At 44.5% G+C, this 21876-nt stretch overlaps 2 protein-coding genes across 2 annotated transcripts; one reads left to right on the top strand and one right to left on the bottom strand.

Annotated features, from left to right (window-relative positions):
- Positions 1-11249: 11249 nt before the first annotated feature.
- Positions 11250-13125, bottom strand: LOC122180380. Its single transcript, XM_042871992.1, has 2 exons — positions 12924-13125; positions 11250-12419 (listed from the first exon to the last, which is right to left on the bottom strand). The coding sequence occupies exons 1-2, from the start codon at positions 13096-13098 to the stop codon at positions 11551-11553; spliced, it is 1044 nt and encodes a 347-aa protein (XP_042727926.1). The 5' UTR covers positions 13099-13125; the 3' UTR covers positions 11250-11550.
- A 441-nt stretch (positions 13126-13566) lies between these two features.
- LOC122180264 lies at positions 13567-15475 on the top strand. The gene is made up of 2 exons (XM_042871804.1): positions 13567-13797; positions 14296-15475. The coding sequence occupies exons 1-2, from the start codon at positions 13587-13589 to the stop codon at positions 15210-15212; spliced, it is 1128 nt and encodes a 375-aa protein (XP_042727738.1). The 5' UTR covers positions 13567-13586; the 3' UTR covers positions 15213-15475.
- Positions 15476-21876: the final 6401 nt, after the last annotated feature.

The raw sequence follows: 21876 nt of genomic DNA, 5'->3' as shown, positions 1-21876 counted from the left end.
GCAGCTGTGGCAGCCAGCGTGGTCATGCTGCCTGGGGCCCAAGGATTGTGGATGAGCAGCATCACCATGGGGCAGCCCTAGGAGGGAGGTGGCCCTGACCCAAATCCCCTCTTTTCCATGGCACATCCCTTTCTGGCAGAGCCCTGAGTTAGTAATTAGTAAAAAATTGGAGTTGTTGCTGCCTTTGTAGTCACGAAAAAGCAAGTGAGCTATGCCTTACACCTCCCACAAAGCCTCTGTGAGTCTCAGCGGGGTTCTGGCTGATGTTTCTCTCACCCTAGGCAGAAGTCAGTGTGATTCATGTTGGGGTGGAGCAGGAGGGCACAGGCACATGCATGTCAGTGGTTGTTTCTGTCTCTGGGAAGGGGGAAAGAAACAACGGCTGATGCCTCTATGCAGCACAAGCTGCTCACTTGCCTTTAGAAGAAGCCTGCAGCCTGCTGCCCTTGCTCCACAGAGCAGGGCAGCTGCTCCTGGGCACCAGCTTACAGGGGGGCTCTCACCAGGCCCAGGCGTTCCCCCCCCCATGACTGAGGCCGTGTCCCCAAAATTCCACTGCCATTTCTGTAACAATGCAGGCAACGCTGCTCTGAGTTCCTCGCCAACTTTGCCTTCTCTCAGCTGTGTTCCAGTCAGGGGAGGATGCTTGTCAGCTTCTCAGGTGCATTCACTATGTAGAAGCAACTGGAGAGAGGCCGTGTCTCTTACACTGCAATACTTTGGTAACAAACAAGCAACTGCTGAATTTTCTTTTTTTTTTTTTTTCTGAAAACTGTTCTTTTTATCTATTTTTATCTTGGCTTTCATTTAGCTGTCACCGTGGCACTACTTCTGCAGTTTACAAGCCAGTGTCAACACAGCATCTCAGCAAGGGCTGGAGGTCACAAGATTTCATAAGTGACAGGCTTAGAATTTCAACTGGATCTTAAAATATATACACATATTTAGTTATAATATGGTAGGTGGAATTTGTACTGGTATCTGATCTATCATGGAGATGCTGACCAACTAAACCAGAGCTGCAGCTTTGGCTCATGGTTAGGGCACTAGATTAGGCAATTGCTATGAAACCCGTCTGCCATTAAGCCAGGCCAAATCCAGTTCAGTCACTGGAAAGTTTTTAATCTAACCCAGCTTTCAACTGAACCCATGCAAGCTTGAACAAGTAACTTGAAATGCAAATCTGAACTGACTGCTGGTGCAGCTGTCCTAAACTGGGGGTTAGTTCAGGATCAGCTTGACCAAGTCCTTGTTCACCTTCTCAGAAATGGTTCTGATGATTGCTTTGACCTGCAGGTTTTGCTCTGAACAGATCAGTGACACAGCCGTACAGGATTGGGGCTCTATAGTGCCTCAGTTAACTGCAGGGGTTGGGAGGAGGTAAGCACAAAGGACCAAAAGAGAAAGGAGAATATTTACAGTGCACTGATCCCTTTACTATTTATTCTTCCAGATTGTAGTCACGTCTGTTAACATAATGCTCTTCTTAATTGTGTAAAGCACAGGCAATGGGCTGTGCTATCATCTCATTCATCACTGTTGTCTTAAAAAATCAGACTGTACCGGAGGGAGCAATGCTGAGCACTGGGAGCATAAAACAGAGGCAAGGTCACTGATACTTACCCCTACTTTCCAATCCTATAGTGGCTGCTGCTGAAGGCTGGGCTCTGGGCTAGGTTGATCTTCGTAGACTTACAGGGACAGTCTTACAGAAAGGAGTTAGTGGCTAACTGATAAGTTCTTACCAGAGTCTCATCACCTTGAAAATGCTTTGGTTCCCTTTATGGATGAACAGGAGTGATCAAACGCAACCTGAACAGAGATGTAAGTTTAGCAAGACTGGGGAAAGCAGTCAGGAGATGAGCAACTGTGACCTTCGCACCATTAAAATGTAGCACTTCCATGTGTTCTGTGATATGTGATAGAAGAAAAAATGTAGAGAAAACCTGGGAGTATCTACCTTCGTGAAAACATCTACCTCTAATTCCACTGAATCAGTTTGCAGATCTGTGTATGCTATGACTAATGAGAGAAGCAAATGTCAGACTTGAGGCATGAGCTGCAGGAGGAGCAGTGGGCCCTATAATTTCACAGGAGCCTGCAAACACCAGGAGAACACACTGGGGCAGGAAGAAAAGACAGAAACTGTGGAGCTCAGAGGTGCTTTTCATGAGAGCAGTGGACAAAGCAGCTGCAGGAGATGAACAGAGAAGGCAGCATGAACGTGAATGGAAACTGCACTCATTTCTGTACAGGGCAGAGGCTTGCAGGCAGCTGCACTGCTCAAGATAATGAAGTAATGCTTAAAAACAACTCCAGGCTGTGGAAAAAAAGATGTGCAAGGGTCTCTAAGGGCTTGCAGGTGTACTAAAAGAGAGGAAAGGGAGGCGATGCTGTACTTTTCTGATGGAAAACAGTGCTCATGGTCACTAGTGTAGTGCAGTCTCCTGCAGGTTCACGTTGGAGAGAATCAAGCATCCCTTTCCCTGAAGCCCAAAGGGATGCAGATGATGAGTCAATCATATTGATGAAAAGGTCTCAGAGAGACGCAGGATGTCTGGGCTGGGAGATGCAGGAGATGGGATGTCTGATGTAAACTAATACAGAAAGTGGCTTAAAAAAATTAGGGGATTGTCTTTGTTCTGACAGATTTCCAGACAGCAACTTCAGTTCTCCTCCCTATGTGGTAGTTTAATTACATTTCCCTGTGCTTGTCCACAGACCTTCCCATGCACAATCCCTTCTTGGCCATAACAAGGTCATTTATGGCACCACCTGCCATGGGTTGCAGGCCAGTCCTGGTGCCATGCTGAATAAATGCATGCTCTGGGGCTGCAGACCAGCTCCCACTTTGACCTGAGTTTAGTGGGGTGCAATGGGCTTCAGGACTGGGCTGCGAGACACTGAGTAGTTGGAAAGTCAGAATTTAAAAGAGAAACGTGCCACGTTAATAGCAGCTCGAAGGAGGAGATTAAAAAAAAGAAAAAGAAAAAAAAAGAAAAGCGTGTGCACAACTTCACATGACAGCAGGCGGCTGTGAGGGACTTTGCTTCCCAGCAAGCATCTCATGATTTGGTGATCCCAGTGGGGTGCGAGTAAATGAGTCACAGCTGGAGCAGGCAGTGACCGTGATGCTCCTTGATCTCATGGTTATCACATGGGACATGCTGGGCAAACAGGAGAGTCAAGCAGAGTCAGACTCAAGACTGAACAAACAAGTTTTCTTATGAACATTCACTGGCCATACACAAGTTATTGAAAAGATCTAGTAATGGATTCAGGACATCAGCTAGGGAGGCAGGAAGCCATGTAGGGAGAACATTGCAGGAGTGCATTTTTCTCCATGGGCTGAGGATCAGAGGCCAAACCCAGACCTGCTGGGAGTCATCAGAGTGGAAGGAGATGTGAAAAGTACAGCTGTCTCCTGCCAAAGAACATTTGGTCACGTGTCACATCTGACCAAATGGAGGTGTAAAGCATTGATGGTATTTGACAATAGTCCTATTTCTGCTTCCCCATTAGGAACTGAGCTTGGGCAAGGGAGTCAGCCTGCAGGAGAATGCATTTCACTGACCATGCCAGATGCCTTGGGAGCAAAAATCCCTTGTAAATCTTCCTTAGTCCATGTTTTGGATAACCTAATTGCTATCACAGAAACATGGTAGGATTAATCGCACAAATGGAGTCATACACTTCAGTCAAGGGCTAGAAGATTTTCAGAAGACATAGGCAAGGAAGGAGGGTGGGAGTGTAGCCCTTTATGTTAACAAAAGAGAAGGCTTGTGGAGACCTCACTGCAGGCTTTTAGTATTTAAAGGGAAATTTAGATGAGATGTAAAGAAGAAATTCCCAGGTGGTGAGGCACTGGAACAAGTTGCCCAGAGATGGATACCCCACACCTTCAAGGCCAGGTTGGATGGGTCCCTGGGCAACCAAATTTCCTGGTGGCAGCCCTGCACATGGAAAGGGGTTGGAACTGAGTGGGCTTTAGGTCCCTTTCAACCCAAGCCCTTCTGTGATTCTGTATGATTTTTACGATTTTTTGGAACAAGACCTGAAGGAATGGCAAGCGTCACCTCCTGATGTGACACCTCAGGTACCTCAGCTGAAGTCTGAGTCAATTGAGTGACTGAGCAACGTGCACATTTAGCATTAATGGTCACATTAAGCCCACAGTAAATGTCACAAATATGAATTGCCTTATTTCTTTCTCTGAAGTGTCCGGAGTCCATTTGTTCAGCAAAATATTTTCAAGGGATCACAAATCTGCCGTAAGTTTCCAGTTCACAGCAAGCTCCTACTTACTGCAAGGACTAATTTAGGTTTTTGAGGTGTATATGGTGTACTGAAGGGTATCTTAGTTCAAACGTGTAAGATGTAGCTTGCTGGGGTAGTCTGAACACCTGCAGAGAGGAACATCTAAAGAGCTGTTGAGGTTCGGAGACCACTTGATCTAAAAGCAGTGAGGAGCTGTGAGAACAGCACCAATGGCGGTGCTAACAATGAGGGGAATGTAAGGATGTGGTTTGCTCTCGAGAAGGTTAGAAAGAAGGTAGGAGGGGGAAGGAGGAGAGGTGGGCTGCTGGTACGCAAAACAGTAGGAGCTAAAGCGTAGTGAAAGGAAATAGCTGAGGCTGTAAAAAGTGAAAAAGGTTACTGAGAACTGAAGAAATCAGAGATGAGATAATGTGGCTGAATGGAGCACTGCCCAAGCTTCTTGCTTCTTGTTTCTGCGGTTGTTCACCCTGCGTGAACATCTAGCAGCACTAGAGGTTATTTGGACAATTCGTACTGATTCTTTTGCCTGCAAACATAACTTCCCAGACCAGAAATTAACTGATCAACAGAAAATGTGAGGAATGCCCTGCATTTGGTACTTAGAGCAAAGGGTTCTTGTGTGAGGTCAGCCTGTGCTATGCAGTAAATTGTGGAAGGTGGCTGAGGCCATTTGCCATCACACACTCTTAAAAGCAAAGCATAATATGTTCCCCAAAGAAAGCAGATTTGCTTTGTTTCTGTGCTGCAGCAGGCTGTGACCTGTGCCTGTTCACCTCCCAGCCAACCCTAGGCCTCATGTGGCTGGAGCACATGTCCTTGACTTGGGGGAAAGCTGAGCTAAGGATGGCTGTCCCTCAGAGTTTGAGGAGAGGCTGTGCCTCGGCCAGGAAAAGAAGCCTGAGCTCAGATGTATGCAGCACCCATTTCAGAGGCACTGCTGCACAGGGCATGGGAGAGGACAGCACATCAAGTGAATGCCTTGGGTGCAGTGTGGCAGATCTGTGACAACCAGGAACACCAAGTGGCTGCAGCCAAGGGTGCAGCAGTATTTGTGTCAATGAAACCTTGGTCCGGTGCTTTCCTTGATGCTCTTCAGCCTGCATGTTTATTACAGACTTCACAACACTGGTAAGGAAACTCAAGGCTGTGTGAACTGTGTGTGGAGGTTCTATAGAAATGGTTTCCAAGAGACAGGCTCACCCTAAACAAACTTTGCATGAGACTTAGGAACTTGTCACTGCTAGGCCTTGAGCTGTGGCCCTGATCCAGCCCAGCTTCAGACTGCTGGGGAGGAGCTGCTGAGTATGCAGCACTTTGCACAAACGAACTCACTTGCTGCTTGAGTAACTGTGGTAAAAATCACCTCGTGTGTGAGCTTGTTTGCTCTGAAGCAGATAAATGACATCCTGCATGCAGGTGGACAGATGCTAAAGAGACAGGCTGGCTTGTGGTGACATGTAGCTCCCTTGGGATACCAGCAATACATACTGATGTTTTGGTAGGGTTTGCTTTTAGAACAACACAACTACTCTGAGCATAGCTTAAAGCATAACTCCTGGCCCAGTAGCTGATGTTTCAAAGTGTTTCATCTCTGCATACCTATTTGCACAGCACTTCAGAAGAGCTGGCCTGAGGACAGAATTCACAGAACTGAATGAAGGCAAAGGATCAGTAATCAGCAGCCCCCGTGCTGCGTTTGAGGGCCATGCTCTTCTCTCCTCACCTTGTGAGAGTGTGCTTGCAGACTCCATCAGCACCAGCCATTTGCAGATGTGCAGTGGCTTGGGCAGGAGCCAGCTTCTCCACCTCTGAACTGCAAACAGGCAGTATAGCACAGATAAATAGTTACATCTGACATAGTTGTTTGAGAGAAACAAGCAATCCTTGTTTTCTTAAGAATTCAGGTTACTAGAGTGATCACCTTATGTCTCTGGACTGTCTAATCCTCAGGGAAAACATATTTTTCAAACAGCGTGTTCAGCTACATCGTGCACATGGTTTAGGTGCTGCTGTTGAAATGGTGGGTGCAGATGCAACAAAACAGATTTCAGCCATTTACGTTACCACTCCTTGGAGAGGGATGGATGCACTTGTCACAGCTATTGTTTTTCTGAAGTTAATTGCCCTTTAAAGGTGTTTTCCCTCCACCCGTCACACTAGAAACAGAACTAGAAATTGCCATGATCAACTTTGCAACAGAGTGACACAAATGCACAATCACTGATATCAAGATCAAATTAAGCTCAGAGGAAACAGAGACAAGAATAAGCTTACAGCTGAAATGTCTGAAGCTAAGCTTTTTCATTAAGACCAAGATGGATGTACTTCACCCTGCAGATTTGCAGTGTTGAATCCAACTCTGGCCACTTCAGAGGCTTCCCAATGGATAGGGTACAAGATCAGCTGTAACTAGTTGATGTCAGACATAGGATTCTTTGAGATGGAGGTGGACACCGATGTGGTGTGAGAGCCATGCAATGTGAATGCCATGTGAGGGGCTGAACCCTCTTTCTTTGACCATTATCACTCATAAAACAGTCCCCACCAACTGGAATTAAATCCAGAGGGAATCCAGAAATGGAAATGGCCATAGAAATAATAGTGAAACGCATTAATTCTTGGATTTTCCTGGGTTAAATATAACAATTTAGATAAATGATCATTCATCAATTCTACAGTAAGCTTGAGACCTTAAAATCTCTCATTACCTGGTGGAGAGTATTCACGTGACCACACAGCATGAACACAGCCCTCTCTCCTGAAGAGAATGGAAATTGTGAAAGCAAGCACAGGTTTAGTGAGCTGCTGCATGGGAAGAGAGAGGGCTCTGAGTCATCGACTCTGCAAACAACCGCATGAGACTGCAGTTTCACTTTTTGATGTGGTCTCCTTACAGAGGCATATGCCAGCTGAATTATTACGATGAAATTCTATTCATTCCTCCTCCTGGTCATTTGAGTTCTTTGTTCTGGGGTAAGAGAGATGAAGCTGCTACAGTGGGCATTGTACTCACTGTCCAAGTGATAATTCTGTCGTTAGTGCCTTCAGGGAGGAGCTGGGGCCTCCTACCCACCTTCTTTATCATTTTCATGGAGGAGAAAAGGGAGACGCACGCAGGAAGGACTGGGTCTCTCCTCTCAGGTCTGCACATGTGAGAAACGTGTCAAGGAGACTGTAGTAAAGTAAAAGAGGCCTGCATTGTCTGCATGTCAGGCAATGCTGTATAAAATATGTGGTGAGATGAGGGAGTGCTCCCATTCTTTATTGCCATGACATAATGAAATGGAGAAGCTTTCAGATGCACAGTCCTTCATTCAGCATTGGAGAACTCTCCCGAACTGTGTGCAACTGAAAATCACTGCACTGTGCTACTGTCGTCATTTAGACATGCTTTTAATCACAAAGAGCATCAGTGCCTTTCCAGTATAACAGTGCAAATGACATTAATGATAAGAATCACTGAGTTTTGCCTACAGGACATCTCCTCTATTTTGTGGTCTCCAGCCCTGTCTCCAGGTGAGGTTGCCACACAGCCTTGTGTTGGTAACAGAAAATACTGTTTTCTTCCTTTGGCCTTCATTAGTCTTTAGGTAAAATTTCACCTGGAGTATTCCTTAGGCAAGGAAGTTGGAAGTTGATCATCTAAATTCACAACATCAAATTCCACTTCAGCATCCACAAAAAAAAAAAAAAAAAAAAAGAAAAAAAGAAAAAAAAAGAAATGGCAGTGGGAAACTGGTGAGATGTCATTGAGCTCAAAGTGACATGAATTGGCTGTTTTCCATAAGTTAAATTGATGGGAATGTTCTCAATTGAGCCTGAACAACTGCAAGTGTAGAACCCTATATCTGAAGATGTGCTGAGAGCTCTTGGTCTAACTCTCTAACTCTTCTGAGTTTTAAATGCTGAGTCCCACCTATGATGAAAAGAAACACCATCATATAAATAAAATCACTATATAGTTCTGCGAAAGTGTGAGTCCTGAAGTAACAAGGATTTGGCTACTATGTCAGTGGGAGATAACAGATCCCACTGAGTGGGAGCCTGACCGAGTTTCCATTTTAAAAGCACTTGAAATCCTACATCTTGGGATATGTGTGATACCCTGAAATAAGAATGGATTATTTGACTACAGCTTTATCTTTGCCAGCAAGATGATTTGCTGAAACTGAGAGATACACCCATGGATTTTAACAGTGTCTGGATTAAGCCACAAAGAAATCAAAGCTTGCTTTGGAGTAAGCTGCTTGGTTAAAATATTTCTGCCTGGATGAATGCTCTTGCTTGTTAATGAAGTGTGAAGTCATTTACACCTTTTTACCTTTCATTTTGCTGAGTAGGAGTGTGTAGGCACGGGCAGTTAGCACGGAATAAACACACTGTAAACTCACACCATCAATTAATTTCTTCTTGTGTCCATGCTCTGAGACAGAGGAACACCCTGTTTTGGGATGGTGGGTGGGTGAGGAGAGCTGTGAGGAGGATATTTTGTCAAAACAAAGCTGCTTCTGCACATATGTTGTATAAAAAGCAAGTGGTTGAGAAGCCTTACGGCCACAGACTTTGTGTGTGTAGACTTCCCTCCGTCCTGGCTGTCTCAGGCTGACTCAAGGCATCACCATCATGCCAGCTCTGCCCTGGAGAACAGCATGGTTTGGGGTCACCTACAGAAGCAGGAGCCAAAGTGGGCAAGGTAGCATCTTCAACACAGGTGCCAAAACTTCCACTGAAATTGGTAGACACCCAAACCCTTTTCTGAGTGTTCCTGTACCCACAAAGGCACAAAATAAAATAGTTTTGCTTGATTCTGCAGGATAAGATGGGAAGATTTTGTGGAGACGATCAATAAATAAATAAATTCTGAGCTTACTTAAGTATTTATTGTGTTGTTGGAGGTGTTGGAGGAATAGACATGCCCCCAAGTAGTCTTGTGTCCCACATCTACCACAAGCTTGGATGTGTCCTGTGTCCTTGGAGTATTATCATGCAACCCATCTCTGGATTTTTCAGCTTAATTATGCTGTTTAGTTTTCCTTTAAGAGTCTCTGAGGACTGCACAGGCCCTTTCTGTGGTGCCTGTGGGTGCTCTTTCACAGCCCTAACATCTCAAGGCTTAGATGAGACCCAGAGTGACCTGGACCTCCTGTGTGCTGTTTTTCCAGAAATTTCCCATGTTTGCAGTGCTCTTTAGATTCCTTTGCTGGAAGGACAAGGGCAGCATCCCCTCCAGTCTGGTGAGGATGAATAAATATAGCAATTACAGTGCACAGAAAGGGTCAGCCCAGGAGCTGCTGGAAGCAACCCCAGCAGCATTGCCTTAGCACAGCTCTTGCAGCTAAACAAACAAACAAAAAAACATTATTATTGTTATTAATACTACTACTATTACTATTATTTTAAAGTCACTTTTTCTGGGTAACATTATGTTGTGAAATTAGGTCTGGGTGTTAAAATACTCTCCTGACTCTGGAGTTTTCCACAGGGGTTAAGATAATGTGGCAGAGCCGCTGATGTACAGTGCTGGTTGGTGAGCGAGCCGAGATAAACCAACCAGCCTAACCACAGGGACCTGTTTTCTTTCTGCACCGGAAACACCTGCCAAAAGGCTTCAACAGGGTTGTATGAAGAAAAGCCCCAAATCAAACTCCATCCATACAGTAGAAGGCTGTGAGATGATATTTGGCCTCTCAGCAAATGGCTTGAATCTGGTACATTTTCTGTGTGTACTGCTTTGCCCATTAGGCAGATCTAACTCAGTGCTGGAGACTCTGATGGTGACAATCCCCGTAGCCCATGAAAGCCTTCCCTCGAGTCTTTCAAGCCCAGCTAGGTCTGACTGCTCCTAACCCTTCAAACATCACCTCCTACCCACTCCTCTGGCCATGGGAGCACCTCCCAATGGGCTGTGGGAGCTGTAACAGTCACTGCACATGCCTTGTCAGATGTCAGCTAGGAAGGCAGCTAATTTCCTATGTAGGTGGTTCCCAGGGATAATACAAACATGGCAACAACATGAAAGATGTGTTCTTTGGGAGCACCGGGTATTTTAACTCATTCCCTTGCAGTTCAACAGGGAGATCTGGAGAAGTCTGACACCACTTACTATTCATAAATACAGGCAAGATGACTGGAATACGGGGTCAGCACCACACCATGCTCATTCGGCAACAGGTGGCAGTAAAGCTGTAGCAGGGGATCTACCAGATGCACAACAGGGAATTATTAAATTATGGCTTTCTATTGTGATGTGCTCTGTATGTAGAGCAGAGTAACAGTTTGCTGTACCTGAAATTCCTCTTGGAATACTGAAAAATGCAATACTAAGTAGGTACACAGAGAAGCCAACCTGGGTAGGTCCTGAAAGCACTGATATGAAATACTGCAAGGGATGCCATTATTTCAAATGCCTTTGGTATAATAGAAGGTGACACTCAACATTACGAAGGTGCTTCTCAGATATGTGATTTAATCACTGACAAATCTAAGAAGTACCCCAATTAGCAGAGGTGGGTTATTTATGTTAGCCATCTCTTAACAAATGTTCTCTGCTACAAGGGATCCTTTGAACTCAGCAAGGTCACCTTTGATAGGTTAGCTTCTTCTCAATTAAAGGCTTCTTTTACTCAGTATCTCAGTCTGATACAGTTGAGAAGGGCTCAGGGAAGGATCTAATTGTCAGGGGGCAGGCCCACATACATAGAAACTGAGACAACACCAGCAGCTGCTTAAGTTGGACGCAGCTGCTATGCAACTGCAGCCTGGACAACATCAGTTTCTCTGTTAAGTTAGCAGCTGAACTCTCTTCATATCCACAGCTTAGCTTCAAATTCAGCCAGCTTTATTTCTCATTCCATCAGGCTGTAAATGGGATGCATGCCTGTACCAAGTTAACATGTCACTGTTGTGCAGAATTGCAGTCTTTGACCAGCACACAGCAAAAAGACCAGAAGAGTTTATGAAAAGAAAAGGCAGTTTAATAAAAAATTACATAAGGTTAACATACAGCCAGCACAAATATGCTGTATGGATACATACCAATGGACCCACAAGTCACAATAGTTTTAAAACCAAGACAGTCTCAAAGCCATCTTGGGTGAGAAAAGTAGTAGTTACGCCTTTTCTACAACTTAGCAGGATACTGAAACTATATTCAGTAGGAAACATCTCTGCATTGCAGAAAATATCCATTACCACGGATGTCTAACGGAAAGCTGTAATTATGTCCTCTTCCAACTAATTCATCTCCACCTTGCGATTCTGCCAATGGCTTCATCAGAATACCCATGAAGACCACGCTGTTACAAGAGCCCCCAGCCAGAAGGAATGCACACCATAATGAGTTGGAGGACGTCCAGCAAGTCCAAGAGCACGTCGGAAGACTGTTAGGAACTCCCTCTTTGTGACAGGTCTACTATCCAAATGCACAAAGAGAGGACCCTCTCCCCGTGGCCGTGCTGCCACATAGACACGGAGAGCTTTAATAGGACATACCCACATCTCACTAGAAAGTGCCAGTTGGACTAAAGACCTTTCTTGACCTATTTGAGATGCATGCAAGCAAAGGTTTGCACTCCAGCCAGTCAGCCGGAGATCACTCAAGTACAAGAGCTTTGGCTGCACTACATTTTTGTGATTTGCCACTATTTCTTCTGTGCGTAGTGCCCCCCAGAAAGCCACAGTAAATAAGGCACGGAACAATATACACTCATAAGGAGAGCTACACACAGACTCCAGAGTTCCCAGGAGAGATCTTAACACTTCAATTGTTACAGGAGAGTATTTATCTTTTGAAAGAGCAGTCTTACATTTCAATCTTGATATCATGTGACAGACAGCAGGGTCTTGAAGAGGATCAGGATGATCTACCATTTTGGAGATGAAAGATAGTCCTTCCATGTACATTATTATTTTTGTGGGAGGCAGATCCTGGCACTCCATGATGGCCAAGAACCCTTTCATTTGACTCACTGGAACTGGCCAAACTGCACACAGTGCCATGTATTCTCTAAAGGCAAGAAAATTCTTCAGGCCCTCACAGTAAAGCTGCCATTGCTGGTTACTTCTTGAGCCCTCCAGTAACATAAGAGTCTTCAGGGGCCAAGGACCTAAGGGATGCTTCTCAGAAACATGGCTGAGCTCATCTGCAGAAAGAAACCAAGATTAGCAATGGTAAGCAAGGCAGTCTCACTGACAAGCAGACAAAAGCTTCTTTCCTTACAACACCCTGCAACTATTGTTTGAGCTTCTCTGAAGAAAACAAAACAAACAAACAAACAAAGAAAAACAAGACAAAAACTTTACAAGAATGTCCCTTGCATTTTTAGGACTCTCCTGTAGAGTGACAAGGATGAAGGGTTAAGTTAAGTGTAAGAACACCCCATGACTTTTCTTAGAGCAATGCGCCAAGCCTAGCTAGGGACTCAGAACAACACCTCAACGTTCTGCAACCCCAGGTCAAGATGAACACGCACAAGAGTCTGGAAGTGACAAAAACACATATTATAAATAAATTCTTAGTGCATGCAGCTCCCAGCAGGCTTCCTACACAGGGGTCAGAGCCCAAAGAAAGAGCATGCCAACCTCCCACTTCACTCGGCCACACCATGCAGCCCCCCCAAGCACAACCCCCTCAGCACTACACCTACCCACTCCGTCCCTGCCACCAGGCTCCTGTCCGCTTGAACCCAGCCACCCAGTGCAGCCATTTGGACTACGCAGCAGCCACTCCATGCCGGGTTCTCGCCCCAGCAAGGCGAGGATCTCCCAGAACGGCGAAGGGCTGGTAGCAGCCGGCTCGACCGCACTCTCAGAGCGCCACATCGCCAACAAAGCGACGTCCCGAACGCAGCACAACGACGCGCCCGTTGCACCATTTTGTACCCTGGCCCAAACTCCCGGCCAATGACAAGGACTGTCTCTCAGCCAATCGCGGAATCCGTGCCGGGGGAGAACGCTGGGGCGGTCTCGGCGCGGAGGGCAGTTCGCACCTCGGGCCGCTTCCTGCCGCCGGGCGGGCCTCATCTCGTAGGAAGCGCCAAGGAAGTGTCATGTGCTACTTATCGCCTCATTAGACCGCAATTAAGGGCTAACAAAGAGCGCCCTTTTGAGTACAGGAATCGGCTCACGGCCCCTTCGCACCTTCCGCCCCGCCCACTCCGGCCGGACAGTCAATGGCAGCACTGTGCGCTCCCCGCTTTGCTGCGAGTGCCCAATCGGCGGGCGCCGCGGGCTGCAGCGTGGCTATTAAACAGCCCGCGCTGATGAGCGAACTGACTTCGCGCTGCTGTGGCTGAAGTACAGCGCTCGTCATGTCGCGCAGTGGCCGCGCTGCGAGTGGGGCTGCGGCCTCTTCACCTTTCTGGGAGATGCTGACCCTGTTGGCCCAGGAGCCGGGCGTGGAGTGGCTGAAGCTGGGCCTCTCCGGACAGGCGGCTGTTGCATCGCCGTGCAGAACGGGGCAGAGGACCGCGTGCAGGACCCAGGCGGCGGGGCGGTGCGGGGAGCTCGGCGCGGCAGCGGGTAGGTGAGCACATGTGTCGGCGGCAAAGCACCTGCTGTGCTCTGCCTGCGGCGGCTCTCGCCTTTGTTTTTCTCGAACTCTTGTGTGAGGCAAGAGTTCTGGGAGACCTCGAGCCTTATTTCTAAGATGGGAAGCACTCTGCCTTCTGGCAGGAAGGTACTGCGTGCCCTTCTTGGTTAGACGGTCTGCAGACCATGCTCGCGAGGCTTGGTTTTAGCTGAGCTTTTGTTTACTTTCTCTGGTACTGCTCTGAATTACTGGAGCACTGCCAGATGTTGTGCCTGAGAATGCGTCAGGTGTTCCTTATAATCCTTCTCACCTGAAGAATGTCTCGTTAACAGCTCAGGGTTTAGCGATGTGTGAGCTCGGTGTCTATAGCCAGATAAACTGCTGGGGCATCACTCAAGTGATGTGCCTTGCACAGTGGGATGCTGTCTTTATTGCAGTTTGGGTGGTGTGCTTGTTCTGGTTGTGCTAATGTGAATCCTGTCTTGTAGGACGGGAGGCTGATTCTTCTTGGAAACACTCACTGGGACCTCAGCCTCTGAAGACATTGTTGTTATTGGAGTGCTCGGGGGATGTTAGGCTTTGGCAAGCCTACCTTGAGGGGCTGAAGAAATTTCTCGCCTTTAGGAAGGTCATGGAAATGCCTGCAGCCTGGCCCATTCCAGAGGATCAAGTTAGGGGATTTTTAGCTGTGGAGTCTCTTTACTCCTCCTCAAAAACATTGGTGTATGTGGCAGCCTTGTCTTACTTATCAAGACTGTCTGGTAATTCTGACCCTCTGGAAGATGCTATAACCCGTTGGATGGTAATGGGGTTGAGATGTCAAGTGGGCATCCTGAGGGAAAAATATGCTCCTATAACAATTGAGGTGTTACGATCTCTTTTAGGAGCTCTGGAATCTGTTTGTGTATCCCGTTATGAATGCTTACTGTTCCGTGCATTGTTCACAGTGGCTTTTTTTGGTGCACTTCGAATAAGAGAGGTGGTGGCAAAGCACCGTAATGTACTGCAGCCTGAACTGCTCTACCTGAGGGACATGCAGGTGACAGAAGGCAGAGTGGTGTTTCGCCTGCGTAACTCTCCTGTCGACCGGGAGAGACCCATCATCAGCCTTGCTCTGTCAGGAGAACCGTGGGTGTGCCCTGTCCTGGCCCTCCGGAGCTTTGTGGCTGTGCGTTCAAGGCTGGAAGGGCCGCTCTTTGTGCACAGGGACAACGTGCCTGTAACGAAGAGGGATTTCCTGACTGTTCTCAGGTGGACCCTTAGGCTGCTGGGGCTGCCCCTGGAGCAGTACGGTGTGCACTCCTTCTGGCTGGGGACTATCATCACTGCTGCACGTTGCGGTTATCCCAGGGAGGATGTCACTCGCCTGGCAAGGTGGCCGTGTGTGTTCCCAGACAAGTCATAGCCATGGAGACAAAAGAAGCTAGTGGTTTCTTTCTGTAGGAGTTTTAACAACATAAATTACTGCCAAGGACTATAAACTAACATTACCATCTGTAATGAATGTTCTACCTCACTGTGGATATGGTCTGTGAAGTTCTCTTGTACTTGTTTTCACTGTATACTGTTGAGGGTGGGGGGACTGTCAAACTTGCTATTCCTGCAGATGCTTTTATATTGTATAACTTAAGTTAATAAATGCTTCCTTTTTAAAAGTGCAGTCTATGCTTACTGGTAATATTATTCTTTATCTGGAGAAGTTGTAGACTTTGGCTTTTTTTTTTCTTTGAGCAGTATGTTTCTAAAGTTTTGAAAAACAATCACCTCAGCACTGTATAGTAGGCATTGTAAAATATTGTAGTTAACTATAACGTATGTTGGTGTTAGACGTCAAGCTATGGTAAAAGATGTTGCTGAGGTCAAAAGGGAAACAAGCATGTTACTAGCCTAAGAACAGGCACCAAAGGCTGAGTTCTTTTTTTTTTTTTTTAAAAACAAACAAACACACACCCATGTTGGTACTCATCTGTTCAAAACCGGTATCTTTATTCAGGAAATATTGTCTCCAAAAGTATTTCTTTGTCTGTTAACCCCAATTTCCTCTGAGCATAATTAGTCTGATTAGAGTTTTAAACAACTAAACCAGTACAGAGTTCACTTAATGGGTAATGATATCCTTAGGTTATATTACTTGTTCATTATTCAGTCTGCTCTTTCATTTTTGTGAATTTGAAGATACTTACTTACACTGAGGAGTCTTCAACTGTAATCATGAAATATAATGGCTTGAGTGCTTCCAATTTTGTGGTTGCAGCACTTGGGGACATGTGATGGAATATATTTTTCACCATGTGGCAGGACAAGAAAGGGGCATGGTGGGTCTGATGGTGCCCTGCCTGAGCACTACAGTAAGCAAGCCTACTGATGGTCCTTCCTGCTATCACTGCTCCAAACCTTGAACAAAGGTGTTGACCAATAGAGAGTTCTGAAATTTTCTCTATGCTGTGTCCTTTTTCTAGCAACAGTGTGGGTTATAGAAGTAAAGGAGCTGTCTGAAACTTAATGCTGGTGTGATTTCCATAGAAATAATTAGGCAGGGTTTCCCAGGTCTTCTAATCGCTCTACAGGATACCACCACTCTGCTACTCTTTACCCTGAGTAGCATTGTGTTCAGTGTGGGATTTAATGCAGTGAAGCATCTTTAGTGGTTGCTATCATGTCTGAGATCTTTGTTTTAACTGCATTTCAGTTGAAAGCTATTTGTGTTTCACTGCCTGGCTTTGTTCACTGAAGTGCTTGTTTGTGTAGTAATTTCTGCATAGAATCTAAGTAAAGCTGAGGTGATGCGAGTGTGGCATTTGGCAGGACTTGTCTAGAGGTACCCACTGAGCAGAGACTCAAAGCAGAACTCTGCTCTGGGCAGGCTTTAATATGGTTTTGCTGCCTTTGGTGTATGTGATGTCTGCTCCTTGGCTTTACCCAGGTTTTCCCCAGCTCCTTATGCTGTACCCAAATGTGCTAGCTCCATAGTGCTGTGTTGTCATGCTGTGGAGGGTGTGTGTTGGGCAATGGGAGTCTGGTTATGTCAATGCTTTTCCTGTAAGAGTTGACAAGAGTGTTTAGTATGAATGGTAGCCCTCATGGTTGATGCATTTGCTGAAATTGTGTGCTAGATGATGACACAGAAGGATGCAAATCATAGAATCATAGAATCACTGAGGTTGGAAAAGACATCCAAGATCATCTTTCTAACAAAACAAAAATCCCAGAACCAAAACCTTGATAAATATGTAGCTGAGTAATCAAGCTCCAGAATACAAAGGCTGCTTGTGAGCTGTCAGTAACTGTTACTGAAAATGATGATTAGGAAGCCATCTCCTTTTCCCCCTGGAAGAAGGGCAGACTTGCCAAAGAATTGTCTTCAGCCAAACTGACATTGGCAATAGAAAAGCTAGTTTGATATTCACCTTCATGTTGATGAGGCTTCAATAGGGAGCAAAACTGGTATTTTAGGTTTACTGGTATCTCCTTCAAGGTAGCAGTAGAGACTGGCTGAGGATGTGTTGGTAATACTGCCTCAATGATTTCAGCAGTAAGTTGCCCTTGTCAAAAAGGGAGACCAGGTAGCCTTGCAAATAGTTCAGTTTTATATATAGTATCTGTCTTTGGTGTGATATACAAGGCAGAAGAGGAAGAATTACCTTTGTTCTGATTTTTGTCTACGTTCTGTAGTTGTCACCACAGATTTTTTTTTTTGTTTAGTACCCCTATAATGGAAGTGAAATCTAGGACATAGCTGGAGAGGTGATGGCGGCTCAACTTCACTCAGTTGTATGATCTTAGCACTGAAATGAGTAGAAATCTGTCTAAGGAACAGTTCTTGTAGAGGTAATTACCTATTCTTAGTTATTTAAAAAGCTCCTTTTTTGATAGGCTGGCATATTTTTTGAGAGAGCAGAGTTATAAATGTAGTGCTCGATCTGTATTTGCTGGAGCTGTAGGACTGCTTTTATGACAAAATATGTTTTCTTCTGAATATTTTAGGAGTTTGACAACTCATCAGCTTAGAATCCTAAAATGTTTTTTTTTTTTTTTTCCAGTTAACATTAATATTTGAAAGTGTTGTGGCTTTTTGGTTGTTTTTGTTTTTTACTGTTCTAAATAATCCTGAATAGAAGCTGAGGAGGGATACAAGATACTTTATTTAAGAAGCAAAATGGAGAATGACTTCAAGTCAGTATTCTTTCTTATGCTAGTTAATGATTTCATTCTTTTTCTCAAAGTAAGGCTAGAAGACTAAGCATACAGGCTCCAGAGCGCTGTATTACTCTTGTACTGCTGATCACTGTCTGCTGGGGGAATTTACTGTGTTCCACTGTGAGTTACTGTTCAGAGACTGATGAGTCAGTACTCATGTAGAAACCTGAACTCTTACAGTTTCTACAATTTTTTGATTGCCGTGTTTAGACTCTATTTAAGGAAAAAAAGTAGTGATAGATTTTTGGGTTTTAGAAGTCTTTCTTTGTATGTCTGGTTGGTAAGCCTTTGATTTGATTCTGGTTTTGATCCTTATATAAAATGTATCTTCCTTAGAGAATGACTAAAGAAGTAAAGTTACCCTTTAATTACTACAGCACTAGTTAATCGAGTATCAAGCTTATGTCACTGGTTACATTTTGTGCTGTTGAATTATACTTCATAGATCATTTTTGTTCCTTGAGTAGATGCAATTCGTTAGAAACAGCGCCTTTGCATATCTACCGAAAGAAAACTAGGCAATTAAGTTAGTATTTGCTGGTTTCACACCAGGATCCACAGTACATCTTGTTCTTGCTTGTAGAATGAAAATATCCCCTGCTAGTCTGACTGCAGCATTCAGTATCATCTGATTCCAAAAACCCAAGTCCAGAAAGCTAAAGACAGCAAATGCCTTTCAACTTAGGGTTTTCTTTTTAGGCTTTGTATGATGGCTTTATATAGAGAATTATTCCTGCTATAGAAACTGCTGAAGAGAGTTTTGAGGTGCAATCAATTGCATCTCCAGACCCATATAGTTATTGTCTGCAATCAGCACCTGAATGGTAAGTGACTGACAAAAGAAGACCTTGAGAATAATGTAGAAGGAAAAAAAAATTCCATTATGTTATTGTCTGAAATAGCCTAAAAGTGCCTTTGCCATACCGAGAAATCTTTTCTGTCACCGTGACTTCCTTCTGTAATTTAGAAGGAAGATATATTTATGACCATAACATATGTATATCCAGTAGTTGAAATGTTTACTTCTTCCCTGTAAAGACTTGATTATTTTTCTGCATAGCAAAAAAGACACCAGACATTGTGCGGTAGCTCTAGTGCCAGCATGTAGGGCATGTCATGCCAGCACTCTGCTTTGTTTTCCCTGCTCTGGCTTTCTGTAGAAGATATTTCATTTCATATTCTCACATATTACCTCCTCAGAGGTTTGTAATTGCATAGGCTGCGACCTTGGAAGCAGTAAGTGGTACTAAAGGAAGAGCAGTGGGTTTTTGATCAAGATGGATAAAGAGGGCTCTGGTGGGTGTTGTAATACTGTGACATAAATCTGGCAGAGGAGAAAGAATTAGAGAACTTGTACCACAAAACCCATGCTTTCTTCCCTATGTGTAGCTTCCCATCAGGAGCAAATGAGCTTTTGGAGTACAGACCTGCACATGTCTTTATTAGTAATACACTTGGATGAGAGCAGCTCTCTGAAGTAGCACTATTAATATGCTGCTTTTGCTAGTGTCCAGGAGTACAGCCAGTAACACTTCTGTTGCTAGGACTGTTCCTACTTATAACTGTTTGTATGCTGTTTTTTTAATTCACATTTGAGGAACTGGCTTTTGCGGTTTCACATAGATTTTCCAAAAGCTGTAGCTGTAGGGTCTCTGTAGGTTTGTCTGTCCACTGCAGCTCAACTAGCTGCCTGTATTAATCCCTCATGCTTTTTCTATAACGTATCGATTCTGTTTTAGATTCTGTCTCAGAGTAGAACACCCCTTCATCAAGCTGCAAGGCAGCTGAGCACTTGGCAACAATACCTCTGGCAAAGTCCCCTGCCAGTTGTTGGCAGGCAAGCAACAAAAGTTTTCCAAAGCATGCAAACCAACCAGGTATAATGCATGGTTATAACTTTTGATGTTAGACCACACATTTGTTTTATCTGAACTGTTTTTATAACCTCATATCTCCTTTTGCAGAGCTACAGAATAGGCTGTTAAGCCTCTAAGACTCAGATTAGTGTTGTTGGTTAGCATTTCTAGATAGCAGATTCTTTGATTTATGGGCAAGATAATGTTTTTCAGCACAGTCAACTAAAGAAGTAGTGAGCATTCATTTCAGTGCATCTAGTGTTGGGTGAAACACCACCTTGGCTTTAGACTATCACTTAGAACTTTGTAGATGAAAGCCAAAGGTATGAATACAGCCTCTCAAATTTGTCCTGGAGCCACCGTGTTCATCAGATCTTAAGACAAGAGATACTATCTTCAGCTCCTTGTGATGCTTTGTCCCCAAGGTATAAATGACTGTTGTGCCAGAATGAACACAGTTACAGGCTTTGAGTAAAACTGTGTGTTTACTACAGTTCTCTCAAAGGGAAATTTTTTAGCTGCGTTGGGTAAAGTAGCTGTGTTCATACTAGAAAGTGCTTTGCTGGGATTGCATACAGTTATTCTTAAACCAGTAAAAAGCTGAGAAAATAAGTGAAGCCTAAAACTGGTTTGCCTGGGAATCTGCTGCCTGTACCACCTCTCTGACTAGTACACCACTAGCTGGGACTAGGGAGTGAGAGGTGCAAGAAATGTCTGATGATCCTCTGCTCTAATTGCTGCCTTGTCTGTTGTTTCATTCACAGGCTGTGGTGTCTAGGCCTGGTGTGCTTGATGGAGTGCTGTCATGGGCATCTGGTTTTGAGCCAGCATTCTGGGCAACCTGAGCCAAGCATGACCAAGCAACACCACATATGGCGATGTATTCTTGTTGATGCAGCTTGGTCAGATTCTATTATGTGAGAACTGCAAGAATCCTCAAGGAAAAGGAGTGCCTCCAGTTACCATCATTCTGTTATGAGAAGCTGCAGGTGCCTTGCTGTTGGGTGAAGCCAGAACTTTTTTGAGATCAACCTGATTTGTAATACCAATGGCTTAGTAATACAGAATCCCCAGCTATATAAGTGTGGCTGGGAGATCTGTGTCTCTGTTCTCTGGGTACTTCTATTTTTTTAACCTTTTCTGTCCTGTCATGGTGCTTTCAGGAGAAATCTTGAAGAGATCTTTCATGATCACATTATGAGTGTAAATTCAGAATAATTTGAAGGCAGAGTTGCGCTGGATTTCTGCCAGCATTCTTACTGTCAGGACTTAATTTTCAGAGTAGTCATCAAGAGGGAAAGAGCCAACAGATTTTTTTTTCCTACCCTCAGATGCAGCCTGGGGACAGGAAGTCTAAAGAATGCAAGTACCCATGTACCACGTAAGATGCTTTAACAGCTAAAACTTACAAAAAGTTATTTTCCCTCAGAGATGAGTAGTTAGCTGGCTTATGCTATGATGAGGTTTGTCAGGCATACATAATGTTTTTATTTTGGGGTGGTTAAGAAGTTGCTATGATATATGTATATGTATATTTTAAAACAGGCAGCTTTGCAGCAAGTGTGGGCTTGGAAATTAGTTTTATGGGTTTAGAAAACCACTCTTGGAGTGGGTTTATCAAGGGGAATATTTTATACTTTGAGTGAAGCACTTTTGTTGCTCTAAATTCTGAGAATGTGGAGAAATTCCCTGGGTGGGCTGTTTTGTATGATTTGATGGAGCAGAAACAATAAGGTAATGACAGTTTGTCACGTAAATGTCTACTTAGTGTCTCTCTTTAGGAGATATGTATTATAATGAAAGCAAAATTGTATATGACACTAGCTAAGTAGCAGTATGAATATTGCTGTGGCAGGCATCTTGCAATTAGAGTTCTGTGAGTCCTTTGAAAGCAGTTACTTTAGATTGATACATTATGGTCTGGAATTGTTCCTTGTCTTTATCTTTTGGCATGCTGCCTTTACAGCCGGCTGCTCTGTATTAGTACACAATATTAGTCTTTGTGGGGAACTCAGA

The sequence above is a fragment of the Lagopus leucura genome, unplaced genomic scaffold (genome assembly GCF_019238085.1).
Source record: "Lagopus leucura isolate 7727_CA_CO unplaced genomic scaffold, USGS_WTPT01 Super-Scaffold_100004, whole genome shotgun sequence".
NCBI lineage: Eukaryota > Metazoa > Chordata > Aves > Galliformes > Phasianidae > Lagopus > Lagopus leucura.
This window is presented reverse-complemented; position numbering and strand designations above follow the sequence as displayed.

Excerpts from the sequence above, each read along its gene's own strand:
- LOC122180264 (XM_042871804.1), top strand. The coding sequence starts at position 13,587 with ATGTCGCGCAGTGGCCGCGCTGCGAGTGGGGCTGCGGCCTCTTCACCT. Across the intron at positions 13,798-14,295 it reads GGAGCTCGGCGCGGCAGCGG|GACGGGAGGCTGATTCTTCT; the intron begins GTAGGTGAGCAC and ends CCTGTCTTGTAG.
- LOC122180380 (XM_042871992.1), bottom strand. The coding sequence starts at position 13,098 with ATGTGGCGCTCTGAGAGTGCGGTCGAGCCGGCTGCTACCAGCCCTTCG. Across the intron at positions 12,420-12,923 it reads TGGTGGCAGGGACGGAGTGG|ATGAGCTCAGCCATGTTTCT; the intron begins GTAGGTGTAGTG and ends TTCTTTCTGCAG.